Source organism: Schistocerca americana, chromosome 2 (assembly GCF_021461395.2).
Source record: "Schistocerca americana isolate TAMUIC-IGC-003095 chromosome 2, iqSchAmer2.1, whole genome shotgun sequence".
NCBI classification, from domain to species: domain Eukaryota; kingdom Metazoa; phylum Arthropoda; class Insecta; order Orthoptera; family Acrididae; genus Schistocerca; species Schistocerca americana.
Genome location: NC_060120.1, coordinates 670,687,399 through 670,703,400, shown reverse-complemented (window position 1 = coordinate 670,703,400; position 16,002 = coordinate 670,687,399). Strand labels below are relative to the sequence as shown.

The 16,002-nt window shown below is 36.2% G+C and overlaps 1 protein-coding gene across 1 annotated transcript in view; it reads left to right on the top strand.

Annotated features, from left to right (window-relative positions):
• Positions 1-3,660: 3,660 nt before the first annotated feature.
• The window catches only part of LOC124591296 ((E3-independent) E2 ubiquitin-conjugating enzyme), a 234,699-nt gene continuing 222,357 nt past the window's right edge, over positions 3,661-16,002 (top strand). The window contains exon 1 of the mRNA XM_047131723.1: positions 3,661-4,074. Within this exon, the coding sequence (XP_046987679.1) occupies positions 3,865-4,074 (210 nt within the window). The 5' untranslated portion in view covers positions 3,661-3,864. The remainder of the gene's footprint in view (positions 4,075-16,002) is intronic.

The window sequence follows — 16,002 nt, the reverse complement described above, 5'->3', positions numbered from 1 at the left end:
GTTCGAAAACATAACGAAGTAATTTTTTTTTACATGTGAAATTTCATCATTTTTTTCACTTACTAATGGCAGCATTTGTTGCTATAGGTACACTTCTACTCATGAGTAAGAGAGATTCTTCGATGAATTTTGCACAGCATACAAACCATACTTAAAGGTGTATGAAACTCTAGAATTTTCCAAATCCATTGAAAACTGTGGTAAAAATTAAGATAATGAACTATAAAATTTGTATTTTTCCTAAACATGAAGTTTAAAATATAACAGCTCGCTCGTTTTTTCATAAATTAAATAAATTCTGGAGTTTCGTACAGCTGTAAGTATGGTATGTATGCTGTGCAAAATTCATCGAAGAATCTCTCTAACTTATGAAGAAAAGTGTACCTATAGCAACAAATGCAGCCATTAGCAAGTGAAAAAATAATTAAATTTCACACGTAAAAAAGAAAATTATTTTGTTTTGTTTTCAAACTTCCACTGCAATGAGTGTGAATCCTGAATCCTTCCTGGTGATGCTGACAAAGTTTTATTAACTTATTTGTAAAAGTATAGACACTGGAAATTAAAATGTCGTGTGATGCTTCTCCTGCTTCAAGTCGGTCCGTTTGACGTCCTACCCCCCTTAATAACGCAACGAGCGAATTCACGAGGAGAAGAGGGTCACAGGCACGGTACTGAGTGAAACAGTACGCCGCCTGGTGCTCCTCTGCAACACGAGCCGTCGCCACATCAGCAGTCACTAGAATCTGCACACTGCGACCCCATGCCGCACTGCTGCCGCGAGGAATTGAGCGTGTTTATCTCTAGGGTCACTAGACCCTGATCAGCTACAACAGCAAGGCCATGATGCCTCTTGTTAAAGCACAGATCAATCACTTATCCACACAGTTGTCCTTACTGAAAAGACTGCTGACTTGCTTTCATACATTATATAAGGAAAAAAGCCATGTTGCTTAGTGGTCCAGTTTCTCTTCTAAAGATGTGTCATAGACAACCACAAGCGTTTGTGCGATCTAAGCAAGGGTGCCCCTGCGATAGCTTGTGTGTGGGTTGGGATGGGGGGGGGGGGGGGTTAAACTGAGGGTATGTAGTGTTTTTAATGTCTCTGAAGCTGAATGGCTACTTGCAAGTAGCCAAAAAAAGTTTCAGTTACGACCCTTTTAAACACCTGCATAGTACCAAGTTTTAAATCATTTGCTTTAAAGAAAAACAGCTAATTGCACTATATTTTTTTCTTCCTCTGAGAGATAGCGGGGAGTCCACTCCTCCCCTTTATGCTGGAGTATGGGCACCCTTCGATCTAGGAGTGTGCTATATACCTTACAAATGTTTTGGATAATATGAAGGCGATGACTGCTGTCTCTCATTTGTTTCTACATCATTAACTAACCGACTCATTAACCGCATATTATAGTTTTTATTCCTTCTGGAAGTTTTAAAAACTACATATTAATCTAGTATTACAACTTCTCTTTCTTTTTTATTTTGATATACCCATACACACATGTTAATTAAGGTCGGTCGTCAGGCAAGGACTTGTCTGCACAGGTGTGTGTTCATGCAATAAATCACACACGACACAGTATCAAACAAGATCTGTTACTTATATAGACCTTAGTATCAAATTACTGCTGGCCTGCCATCTGTCGGTCTAGGAAGCTTCAGTGGCAAGTGGTTACACTCTCGCAAATGATATTTCAGTCCACACCACTTCGAAACTAGACTTAAGATATTAATAAAGCGTCAGAAGTGGAAAGAAAGATTTAAATTGGCCTAGACAGTGGCTCCTTAAGCGATGGTAGTGTTCACATATTAATTTAAAAATGGCTCTGAGCACTATGGGACTTAACTTCCGAGGTCATCAGCCCCCTTGAACTTAGAACTACTTAAACCTAACTAATCTAAGGACATCACACACATCCATGCCCGAGGCGGGATTCGAACCTGCGACCATAACGGTCGCGCGGTTCCGAACTGTAGCGCCTACAACCGCTCGTCCACCGCGGCCGGCCATATTAATGTACTTCACGAATTACACAGCGAACCCGGCGCCTGATGAAATGGGAGACAGATAAAAATCTATTTACGCTCGTAACTTCTTGTATAACACGACAAAAGACTTTTATGAGGTAATAATTTCACCACATTAACGGTTGACAGCGACAATGGCATTCCTGGCAACAGAAAGATTTAGAATTTTCGACAGCAATGTCCATACAAGCATTGAGTAAAATAATACCTGACACATGCAAAACTATGTACACTGTCCCAAAGAAGGAGTCATGAAGGCAAACGAAGTACCTCAGTTATGTAACATATCAGCTGTGAAAATTTATAGATAATACGTTTTAGAATTCTAGAAGTCTTTTTAATTCAATATCTAAGTTTTCTGTGATGTCTCTAAATCGGTTAAGGCAGACGCTGGGATGGTTCCTTTGAAAGGGAATGGCACATCTTCTTCTCTGTCCATCCACAATCCGAGCTTGCGCTTCGTCTCTAATGAACTCGTCGTCAGCGGGACGTTAAACACTAAGCTCCTCATCCTCCTCCTCCATTCTGAATTCTAGATAGGGATTCATAGTCTAACAAAAAGTTTTACTTTTGACATTGTGGTAGCTGACTGTATGTTTGCGTTCCATTTTGTAGTAAATGTTGTGACATGCAAATGTAAGAACAACAATGTCCCTTAAGACACTGCTGCAAGATGTTTCTTTATCAATTCAACGCAATATTCTGACTGCACTCGTCTACATAATACTTTTATTTTATTTTATCGTCATTGCCACGAAATATCATGACATAGGATAACTTCGAGTGAAAAACAATTTTATTCAAGTCCGCATCGAATTTTTAACGTGATTGTTTCCCTTGTTGTCATAAGGTCAATTGCTCTTGTTTCATCCATCAAAGTATAATAGCCCGGTGCTTTCTTATCTCGATCGCTATAATCCTTGAAACTGACGTCCCATTAAGGTGTGTGGCTTAGTAACTCCAGTAATGAACTCCCTAACACCATGACGCGCGCATATCAACGATTTTAGATTTCACTTTGTACAAAATCCACAAATTATCTTTTGTCCACGCAGATGTGAGTTGCTACCCTACTCTCACATTTGTTTGACACAGATTTTAGCAATTTTGCTCAAATCTGCAACTCCAACTTCAAGGATTGCCGACATTTCATTTATGCGCAACTCTCCTGTCCACACGGTAAGATCTTCCTGCGCACATTTGTTGTGCGTAGATATTTGCGCATGTGGAACGTGGGGCCTGCACGTCCGTGGGATCTGCATGCTTGTACTATCTGAGATAATTTCATTGTCTAGGTTTACAGTAGTTCAAAGATACGTGGGGATGTAGCCCAAACTGCGAAGGAATCGTTTCGATTTAATAGTGGCGTCCAGCTTAGGGATTTAACACGCATTCATTATACTCGATTACATTGTTTCGTGAATTTGTTGGTTGTAATCTTTGGCACAAATTGCAAGTTTTAGAGACAAATGCATTTCCGGCATTGACATTAAAATTAGAAGCTGTTATTGTACTTGCGTCCAAACATATTTTAAGGTGTTAAGGGACACATTTTATTGGTAGTTAGTTTTGCATTTATTTTAATAACCACAGAGATTTAATTACAAATCGACAGATCTTTGGCTGTACAGTCGTTTTGCATTTGTCATAGCTCCTTTCATCAAAAGAATGTTTATTTGCCTGTATTAATTGTTTTGAGCTAAGTAAGGTTGGGGAGGAAATTATACTTTTTGGTTTTATAATGGTATAACCGTTTGCAAATCGCGTCAACAGTGTCTTGTATTTGGTTCGATCAGTTAATTTCCTGTCAGTGAGTACGGAGTGAAGACCATCATGGCTGCGGAGCACCAGTATTTCTATGAGGATGAAGTTTATAGAGTTAATAAGAAGGGCAACATAGAGTTTGGCATGGTTTTGGAAAATTCAGAGCTTGTCAGTAGTGATGAGAATTCGGATGCAGAAGATGGTGGCCGTATGAAGAAAGGGCACATACGTGTTGCGTGGCACCCAACTGGAGTGGAAGAAGTCATTCCAGAGCGAAAGGTAAAAAAAAATATAAAGTTGCGTTTTTCTTGAAATTCCAAACATGTCGTGGATCACCTCTCCCTGACAAGAATTTTCAGAGGTTTTTGCATTAAATAAGGAAGATCAGTATGTAGTTCATCTTTGCCAAATGCGGCGAAGTGAAAGATCAATGTTTTGCATCACTGAGAGTGTTTTCAGTACTGCAACTAACATCAAGACAACTATTTATCTAAGACTTTTCGGCTCGTGTTAGTTCATAATTGTCTTTTCCGACTGTGATGACTGAAATTACAATCTCTCTTCGGTTTATGTTATCTGTGAGCGTAAATTGTTATTGGATGCAGAGGAATCTCAGATGGATTGGTAATTGGAAAGGAATGATCCTATTCACATAAACTGATGATAAACGTCAAGTAGCCATTAATTCTCAGGAATTCAGAAGTCGAAGTAGTTTTTATCCGTGTCAATTTTCAGTTTATTTGCAGTGAGATCCCAGAGATTTGTGAAAAGTTGAATTAGGAATGTACTGTGTACGCTCATCAGAAAACATGCTCACAGAAGGTGCACCGAATGTTTGCTCGGGCATTCTATCAATTCCGATTAATCATTTTCAAGTTGATAACAATAAGCTTCTTCGGTGACTGCCATGTAACACTGGATACAATATTTGTGTTGTCTGTATTTTGAATGCACTTACAAATTTCGAGTTTTTAAATTAAAATGTGTATTCCCAAGCAACAGATCAATATTCCATTAAAATAGAGTGAATTAAGAACCACCACAATGTTTACTGCACTCACTGTTTAATATCAAACATATCAGTTGCTTTCATTTTGAAACACTGACTTTTCATTATTTTGGTTTGAAAGCCTGTAACCTGTAGTACATTAGTGATATATTCTATAAATTCATGATTATAGTATGGCTATATAAAATCACATAAGAAATTTATTGACTCTAATTTTATGTAAACAAGGCTGCCATATAATATAAACTTCATAGGTGACCAAAGCTGATTCACTTGGACAAGGGAATGGTGTACCGCCCTTGCATTTTTCGAAGTTTGTGCTGTTTATGCACATGATATACATCCTCATAGACATGTCCATGATCTGAAATAAGTTTTCCGAATTTACCCATAGCTTCAGTTTTTATCGTGAATGCATTGATCTTGAAGGTGACATTAAAGATTGGGGACAGTTCAAATAAACCTGTAGCCACAACCAAGATTTCAATGTGACCCAGTGTCAGCTACTGCGTTACTTCAATGTTTCTGGATGGTAACAATGTAACACTTTGTGAAGACCTCCTATTAATGTAGTGTACTGACAAAAAGTTCTTGGATATGTAACAACAAAAGCTATCTGCCTAGAGTCGACCTGCTCTGTGTAAACTCAGTATTTTTGCCATAACAATAATTACCATTTTTGAGGTCATAGAAATCCGTAAATTAACAAATTAATTACAACTTTTCGATAACTTTTGACTATCAGCAAACCATTGCAGTTTCGAAGTAGGGTGCTTCCATATCAAATGATACAGGTCAAGAGTGAATGTGTCACATCATTATTTGTTGAAGTTCCACATGATACTGCTCCAAAACTACAATATTTTGATTTTCTGATGATTTGTTAAAATGCTGCAGACTTCTCTAAATGAGAGTATTTGTGAAAATGTTGTAATGAAAAGAAAAATTGTAATAAAGAAACCAAAAATGGTAGAGATCAAAATTTATTTTCCATAAATACTTTGTTCCCAATACTATGAGACATGATTAATACAAACACACTTCTGAGCTTTTACGAATTTCAAAATTATGTTTTGAAGATATGAACAGTCAGAGAATGTTAACTGTCATGAGAAATGACAAAGTGGGAGGACTGCTAACTGTCATCAATGACATTAATGCATGAAATTCTTAAACTGACAAAATATTTGTACATAAAGATGAAAGGATCTGAAATTTTTATTTGGAAATTCTTTTTCTCCAAAATCCCTATCCGAAATGTCCTAAAAATTTCATCGCATGTTAGTTGGTCATTGTACTTCGTGAATGTACAGTCAGAGTGAGCAATACTTGTCTGTACAAAATGTGAGAATTTTGTAGGTAGACCTAGCTCTATTCTCAAGGTCAAAAAATCATGGACACTTAAATATTTAAATTGAGAGCTTATTTTAAGTAAATGTGATTCAAAATAGGTATTTCTGAATGAAAATCACTTTACAACATTATATGAGAGTGGGAAAACAGTTGATAACTTTGTTCGAAAGCATTTTATAACAAAAATGAGATGTAGACTATTCATACCCATTTTTCTTTTTTTGATATTATTCACAAATCATTATTGTCTTCTGTCATGATTTTACTACTTCATGACTTTCCATGATTTAAAATTGCCTACAGTGTAACAATCAACACTGCACTGTTGAAGACAGTTCATTTGTTTGTTTGTTTTTTTTTTTTTTTTTTTTTCCATCTGCTTTTCGTTGAACTTGTATAACAGAGCTGAATTTGCACACGTACAAGGATGATCCAACAAGAGCAGTACTTGGGAAATGGAAACTGCACACTGATCTTTTATGATGGCCGTTTGAAAGTGTAATTAGGACCATGAGGTGTCGTGAAGGAGACAGTGATATCTTGCAGCTCAAGAGAGATATCCTTATCAGTTCCATCCCCAAGAAATGAAGGTCCTCACAACAAAGTCTTCTAATGTATACTGTGGTCTCTGCATTTCACATGCAGTAACAGGCTGCATTTCATGGAGAACCATCTTTGTAATGTATGTGCCACTCCGAGATGCAACCCAGTAGTCACTTGACTGAATTCATACCACAGGCTTCATAGCATACCACTCTTCACTCTTTTTTTAAACAGAATTCCTTTAATGTATTTTCATTTAGAATTAAGACTTTCATGTTTGTTACTAATGTTGATATGGTGTGTACAAATCTAGTAGCATCTCTTTAAAGCATCAACAGCTTCATGCTGGAGATTAAATCTTGTTTCAAGATGTTTACAGAGGCTTCTTACCCCATCACATGCACTTTTTCCGCGGCCTGTTGCTGAAAATATCCCTTTTCTTGCGTTAATTCCTGTACTACCATGTTGATCAAGCTCATAAAGCTGAAAGTGGTTTTTAAAATGAGATTCTGCAGCATCAGTTACATATATATGTTTAGGAAATGCATGGCCTCCAGATACTATTTCATCAATTATCATGCTGACAGTGCAGCATGCATGTGCACTGTCATGAATGAAATCATCACTGACAATAGCAAAACAGTGTGATGTTCCAAGGAAGCATGCAACACATGTGAATATTGATACCTGTGAAGTGTGCCAGTGGTAACTTTGAATTTCATTCTGCAAAGCAACAGACCTGTTCTCAGCAAAGTCTAAATGAAGAGCTAATGTGTCGGTGTTCTGTGATGTGGCTGATTTTACTTCTGCTATGGCCTGTCTTTGAATCATCTGGATATGATGATGGTGAGCTATTCCTTTCATGACCCAACACCTAACCTCTGTTACAAACTTCTCTGGCTCTGCTGTCTTCTTCACCAACTCTCTGCCCTCCCACTATGCATAGGTTACGTCATTATCAGTATCCTGAAGGTGCAATGTTTCTACGGTCATCACTTCAGCACAGGAAATGTTGCACACTCGGCCTACCAACATTTTATCTTGCTGCTCGCATATGCACGAAAGCATCAGGTCCATCTGTCATTGCTTATGGCGAAACAAACAAGTTTCAACTTAGTGCAGTAAATCCTTCCCTGGCTGGCATTTTACCCATTTTGATTGTAAGGAGTAGAATTTTGTGACACCAATTTTTAAATTTGGGTTCTTCTTTTGCATTATGAGATATGTTTCTCATCTATCTTTTTACCTTTTCACAATTTTCAGTAACACAGATAACATCAGCTTGATTAGTACTTCGCCTGCTGCACTTTTTGTCTTCACTTAGATAATATTCCAGAGCAACAGTAAGTGTATCATCTTGCAATGGATTTCCACAGTAAGAATCTGGGTATGCCTAAATACCTTTCTCATTCTTTATTTTACGAGCTTTTGAAATCAAATAATGTGAGGAAGTGGGTATGTATTTCTGTATCTGCTGCTTTGAGTAGCTATCTGGTATCAGTGTCAGTCACTGTACCTTTTCCTGCAGAGATAGCAGTATTTAGCTGTAGAAACCACACATCACACTTCGATGCACCAAGTGCATCTACATTATACACTTCACAAAGTTTAGAAAATGTTGCTTGTGTAAAATGTGTTTCAATTTCCTCAACTTTTCTTTTTACGTACTGTTTTCTTCTTGTGCTTCTTACTTTTCCTGGACATTTAGGGGGGGGGGGGGGGGGGATGTGGTAGGGGCCACAGCAGAAATACTAACATTCAACACGTCAACAACTTCAAATCCAGGAATACAAACATGTGCACTGTCTTCTTCAGTTTCACATTCGGAGGATGGTAATCGGAGGGTTGTCACTCAGTTTCGTCTTGCAGTGAGTGTAGCAATTCCTGCACAATGGCTGTGATTTCTTGAGGACCAAGATATTTCTGCAGTACCTCCAACAGATTTCCAACAACTGTGAAGCATTTACTCCACTATTCTTAAGCACTACCTTCTTGTGTCTTTTTTTCGTAGTCTACACACCTCACTCTTTCACTGTTGTATTTTCTCATTGACATTGTATCTAACAAAAAGTTCAAACCAAACACAAAACACGATGCAGAATGGTTTGTGTGCAAGTTCTCACTAGTTCGTTATAAACAGAACAACACTGGAAACAGTGTTGCCAACATGCATATCTTATTCTAGAAACTCAGTGATGTGAAATATGTAGAATGCTGAAAAATTTTTGAACACTTTACACAGATAAATATTGTCCACTGTGTTTGCACTGACTACTAACATATTAACCAACAGTATTTTGTATAAGTCTCAAAAAAGTTTTCGGACAGCGGTTTTTGAGTAAATAATTCTTAAAAACTTAGGCGATTTACATTTTCAGTAATAAATTTTTACATAGTCCAGATTGCTGGAGCAGAGATGATGGGTCATTCCACGTTAAAGAGACTTTGTGACAAAAAAATTAAAATGACAATATTACAAATACAACTTTAAAAATGCCAAGTTAAAAGTACATTTGTTCATTGCAAAATAATCATGAATATGAAAAAATTAAATTTCTACTTTCACTAAGTGTTTAAAGTGCACTACTCTATGGCACCACAGAGAGGTATGTTTTATGCTATTTCCAGATGAGTATTAGTTGTGTTATCTATGGCTGATTGTTCTATTGTTGCAAAGAATATTGAAGTCAACATTGTTGTAGCTAATAATAATTCGTTTTGTTGTGATGAGCTAATTGCATATCTTTATTTTGTTAGTTTTTAATATATATGCAGCTTGTAACACCCGTAACAAAAAAGATACAAAAGTTTAATTTCTAATCTAGTAAATTTGTTCTGTACAATGCCTTTCTGTAAAAGTGAGGTTATGCACATGTTTTACAATATCATACCATTACATGGCATTCTGGAATCTTATTTAACACTCTTAGAGCTGTTACGGGTGTTACTAATTTTTGTTTCGGGTGTTACTTAACACATGCGTAACACCCGTAACTTGATTTGGAAGGTTTAATGCTACCTTCATCTCTAGTAGGCCTAGGCCCTGCATTTAAATTATAACCAAAGGGTACTTCCAATAAGCCCCAGTAAAAAATCTGCTGTTATTAAAAAGATAGTTTCCGATATAATTGGCTCTGAAACTTTTATATGTTATACAAAACATTCCAGAACTCCAGTCTTAAGTGAAGAGGAAAAACTAAAAATTCACGAGTTCTTCACTAGGGACGACATAAGCCGCCAAGCTCCTGGGCATAAAGATCTTGTAACTGTATGGAAAAAGGGAGAATGTAAACAGAAATTCCAAAAGTTTCGCTTACTTTTGACTGTAGGTGAGGTTTACGAGGAATTCAAAAAACTCCATCCAGATATTTCTGTAGTAAAGTCCACGTTTTATTCACTGCGACCACCTTCTGTTCTCCTATCATCATATACACCACATAATGTATGTATGTGTGTGTAAGTACCACTACAATTTCATAAGCATACTTGAGTCTTTGAGCAAAGCTGTTCCATCTGTTCCAAGCAATCACAAGGAATTATTGAACGAATTAAGTTGTAATTCACAGAACGAAGACTGTGTTTTAGGGTCATGCCAGGAATGTCAAATTAAATTGAGCGAATTTATTCCAGAAGGCTTTGACTAAAAAAATTGTCTGGAATCAATGGGAAAAGATGCGAAACATCATCCTTGTCTTAGTGAAAATTCAGGGAGCTGCGATTATGCCTTAGCATCACTGGTTGACAAATTGCCTCAGTTTAAAAAAACATTGCTACGTGAAGATAAAGCAGAGTGATTTCTTCAATGGAAGAAAAACAGCCCTGACGTTGAAGAATGTGTTCTTCAACTGGACTTTGCAGAGAATTATGCGCTAATTTCGCAAGATGAGGTACAGAGTGCACAATGGGCACATTCACAAGTAACTATTTGCACTTTCTGCATTTGGTTTGCAAACCATGAAGTCAGGTCCTATGCAGTCACCAGTAACTACCTTTCACACACAAAATATTGTGTATGGACTTTTCTTAAAACTGTTATAATGGAGATTAGAAAAGCTTTTCCTAAAGTTAAAAGAATTTTTATATTTTCTGCCAACTGTGCTGGGCAGTTCAAAAATAAATATACGTTGTCCAATCTATGTTATTTTGAGAGAGACTTTGGATTGCCAGTTAAGTGGAACTTTTTTGAGTTCACATGGTAAAGGAGCCATGGATGGCATTGGAGGTGCACTGAAGAGGAGCGTGTGGACAGCTGTTAGATCTAGGAAAGTTATTATTAATAACACAATTGACTTTTATGACTACACTCTGAAGAATTTTTCTAAAATTAAGGTACTATGGGTTGATAAGATAACAGTGGAGCATAACATTCCTATTTTGGATGAAAGGTGGAAAAATTTACAAGCGATTCCTCAAATCCAGGGCTGCCATCACTTTCGGCCTTACAACACAACTGATTTGCTGGTTTCGAAAACAGCGGAGTCATTAATGACAAGGGTGTCAGTATTTATCACTGAGGAGGCCAAAACTAAAACATTAGGCCTACATGCAAAAAGATTCATAAACTTCTATGAAGTGTGCAGTTCTGATGATTCTGATCAGGAGACTGTTTCACTATCTGAATCACAAGACAATATTGGAAGTGCTTGAGAGTTAAGCCTAAATAATAAAATTGAAAAGTCTGATTTAAAATTTGGGTTATTTGTCTTGGTTGACATTCCAAGTGACTAAAATTAGCCAACCCTATCCAAAATTCAATACCGTTACTTGGGAATCTGCCAGAGTGAGGTTGCTGAAGAGGAGAATGTGAAAATAATGCTTCTGAAGTCAGTAGGAAAAAGTAAAACACTTTTTAAACTAGATGAAACTGATATTTGTTTTGTGAAATTCGGTCAAGTACACCAGAAATCAAACAACAAGGTAATCGTTTGTACTATGAGTTCAATTTTGAGTTGGATGTTGCTGAAAAAGATTATTAAATGAAGTTTTTAAACCTATCAATAATAAGAAAACACTTTTGTCATAAATTTATTAGGCCTACAAAATGAGGTAAATGTTAAGTAAGTAACGATATCTTGGCCTAGTTGTACTATAAAATTGTAACAAATTTTTTTGTGTAATAAATAGCTTTATCCTTCAAATACGTTTTCTTAAATACATAATTTTATTCCAAATAAACTACAATAGGCCTACTTCTTTTCTTTTTATGCAATTGTAAGAGGTAGATTTATTTCTTCAAGAATCAAATCTGATGCATCTATGCAACACCCGTAACATTTAATGTAACACCCGGAACAGCAAAAAATATATATATACTGAGTTATGATGTCCAAAAAAATAAAAACTTATATTTCAGAATAAAATTTGGGGCAATACCTCTTAACAGTTGTTTTACGAGAATAAAAGCTTCATCAAGTTTGGAGAAATTAGAGAATTCCCTAACTCATAACAGGGGCCAGGTCTACTTTTGGTAACACCCGTAACACTTCTTTTTTGATTAATAACCAGGAGAACAATAAAACAACTCCAGTATCAACATTTCTAACATGAATTATAATGTAAGCCTTAAAAGTTTTCAATATTAAATTCAATAAACATTTTTCCTTACATTATTTTTCCTGATTATAAGGTGTGTACATGTAACACCCGTAACTATGGAATTGCCCAGATACTGTTTACAACTACATCAGTAGTAACTGGTAATATGACAGAATGATGGTGTTCTGTAACTTTCCAAATTAGAAAAAAAAATTTTTTTTGAATTGGGAAAATTAACTTAAATTTCGTATTTTCATCTTAAATTTGTAAGTTAAAGGAAGCCCATCATTTCAACACACTAAGAGAGAGCTTTAATACAAAATCTCTGCCAAGTCTCCAGTACTTTTGGACCATTCCACATCAAAGGGACGAATATTAAAAGTGTCCCCACTCGACCATCTCCAACTAATGAAATTTGGTGTGAAGGTTCTACATGATCTTTGATGGTTATGTATCAAATTTCAGTTCAGGGCCTTTAAATAGAGGCTACTCACCCTCGCATCATGTATGATTGTGCAAATGTGGCAAGTTTGCTAGGGTTTTAAAAAAGTAATTTGCTGTAACATACGTCGACAACTTTTTATGGTGAATCACACCCGGTAAAAATTTGGAATTTAGCCACACCTAAATATAGACACAAGCCTCTAAAGTGGCTAAAAAATTCGTTGTGCTATTCTGAGAGCCAAATTTTGACTGACCTCTGCTACTGTTCATATGAACTAATCACACCAAAACTTCAGAGGGTTATTCCTATCTATGATGTCTGTATTTGGATCCAATTTAAATAACATTGGATGCCTAGAAGAAAAAATATGCAGCTGTGAAGTGGGTCATATTTGGAATTGGGGGGGGGGGGGGGGGAGCAATATTTCAACTGTGTCTTATTCAATCTTATTTTTCCTTACCACAGCTGGAAAGAGCATGCTTTAAGCTTTCAAAGCAATATTATTTAAATTCTGGACCTTGCATATTGATGAGTAAGAATACCTATTCAAAAGTAGGAAAAATGAATTATTTTTAAATACGGAAAATTAACACAATTCGAAGCTAAATCAAAAAATGTGTAATTGTAGTGTCTTAATAGTATACGATTTGCCTGCATTTTAGGGAATATAGCTGTGGTAATAAGTGTTTTTACATTATTTTACAGTGTAGAATATAAATATAATAAAACCTCAGAAAATGCTCTTAAGGTCATAAAATGTAGATGATCATAACAGAATTTTGTCGTTTAGAATGTTTTTACTCTACACTGCATGGTTGTGTATATATGCATTGTCCTTCAGTTTCCATTGACACTATAAAGCAGCAATAGTTTTTTAAAGCTCTATCTTCACAGCAGTGATACCTTGCTGAAATACCACTTTCAGTTGTTGCTTTCATTATTTGCAAGTTTCACTGTGTCAGTCCTCTGTGAGGTGTAATCTTTAGTGTTGACATTGTACAGTCTTAGTGTTGAATACTGAGTGTTGGCATAATCAATAATCACTGTTGTAAGCACTAAAACAATCTATTTTGATGGCCTAGTTTGTATATTTTATATACAAACAAGACTGAATCTTCTTTGCTTCAAAGCTGGATATTCATAAGCTTTCAAAATTGCTTGTTAGAGGTCAAAAAACTATTGTATAAAATGAACCAAGAGACCCCTTTACCGAGCTATTTTGGTGGATCAGGCAGAGCTGATAGTCATAAGTCATCACCATTACAATCAGTTAAGGAAACGTCACCAATAGACAAGAAGCTTCTATGATGTAGGTCTAGGCTTGATTTGACTGAAGATGCCCAAATTTGTCCATACCATGATGCCTTGTTGAGACAAAATTTCAGTTCCTGCAGAAGATTTGCTGCAACCCATTTGGTAAAGAAAAACATGTAACCAAGAAGGCTTTAACAGCAGTGACTATTTCAATGTCTGATAGGACGAAATTATTGACTAAAGTGTTTAAACTTGGTCAGAAAAATTTCTACCAAATGTAGACAAGAAGTGGTCCAGAGAGAATCGTCCCACCAAGATAATTAAGAATCACCATCCACTGAAGAGTTGAATGTTGTTGAAGCTTGCTTTACTAGTAGTATTTCATTATCATCACATGGAGAGTCACCATTAAAGGTTCAACAGATTAGCAAAAGGGATTCATTGGGATACATAAATAGCGTAGTTCTGAAAGCCTAAGGTAGCATTACGAAGATAATTGCCACAGCTGCTGGTGAGCCAAGTAGATATTGCTCAGATACAAACGGAAGAGTGCCAAAAATTTAAAGATATGGGTATCTTAATTGAAGAAGTTAAGCTTCAGCCTTCAAAAACTTGTAGTGAAGTTCGAATTTTGACTCTGGCCCAAAATAGGTGGACTATTGAAAAAATGGTTAAAGAATTTGCTGTTTCAACTAAAATGGAGAAGTAGTCTAGAAACTAAAGATAAAAGATGGGATTTTGGCAAAACATGCAAACTGAAAAGGGAAAAAGCTCAACAACGAAGTACAACAATATATCCTCACTTTTTTTTTTTTGAAGATGATGATTTTTTGTGTTTATGCCCATGCGAAAAGGTATGAGTTGCAGTAAAAATAAATGGGGAAAAAATTCACAAGCAGAAACATCTGCTCCTTTCAAATCTGAAAGAAATGTTCATTGCTTATTGTAAGCTGTACGGAGATCTGCTGAGCTTTTCAAATTTTTGTAAGTTCAGGCTGAAATGGTGTACGTTAGTTGGTGCTTCTGGATCACATTCAATATGTGTATGTGCAATTCACCAAAATGTCAAATTAATGTTGCCTTCAGAAACATCCATCCAAGATGATACAAGGTTTTGAAGGAAAGAAAACTGTATGAAGTTTGGAACCAAAAGATTGTAAGATTGTATGCTGCAATGTTGTGCGGAATGTCAAGGAAAAATACAACTAGAAGCTTTTCGCAAAGATGCTTTTACAGAATGTGACCCTGAAGAAACAATGCAATACCAGCAATAGGTCCATACTGACAGACACACATTGGAGACATGTCAGAGAACTGCTAAATACTTCATGGAGACACTGATTTTGAAAATTACCAGTTTAAGAAGCCATCACATGTGACAAAACACTAGAGTTTATACCTTAAGCAGCTAAAAAGAAATCTTGCCAAAAATGAATTAATTATATTTATGTATTTTGCTGAGAATTATTCATTTGTTGTTGAAGTTCTGCAAGGTTTTAGTTAGGCCACATGCATTTGTTATCTTTTTTGGTGGCAAAGAATGTCAGAGTATTAGCACTTGTATGATCAGCAACTGTCTCCATCGAATGATACCATCGCTGTCCATGCCTTTCAAATAAAGTTTCGCATGAACAAGATGATGTCCTCATTAGCTTTATGCACCCACATGGTTCTGCCTGTTCCTTCCACCGGCCAGCTGCTAGACATGCCTGCTGGTTTCCTGAGCAACATACTTTCATGACTTTAGAAGCACAGTCACCACCACCACCACCAGGAAGACAACACAGTTTTCCTCAATCTGTCCTTGACAAAATTGTAAAACTATTTAACCAAAAATGGAACCGACTCTTTAGTGTTTTTGTTTTGCAAATTTGTTGTTTTGTGTATTGTACTTGTTTTATGGCATATGTTTGAAACTGATTTATATACTCAAAAAAATTAAGTGTGGGACGTAATGAGCAAAATATTCCACTTTTCAGTCTTCTCGAAGTGATAAAATAACAACTTTCGAAATGTATGTTTACCTATCAATGTGATAGATCCCAAAATTGAATAATATAGCTTTCAA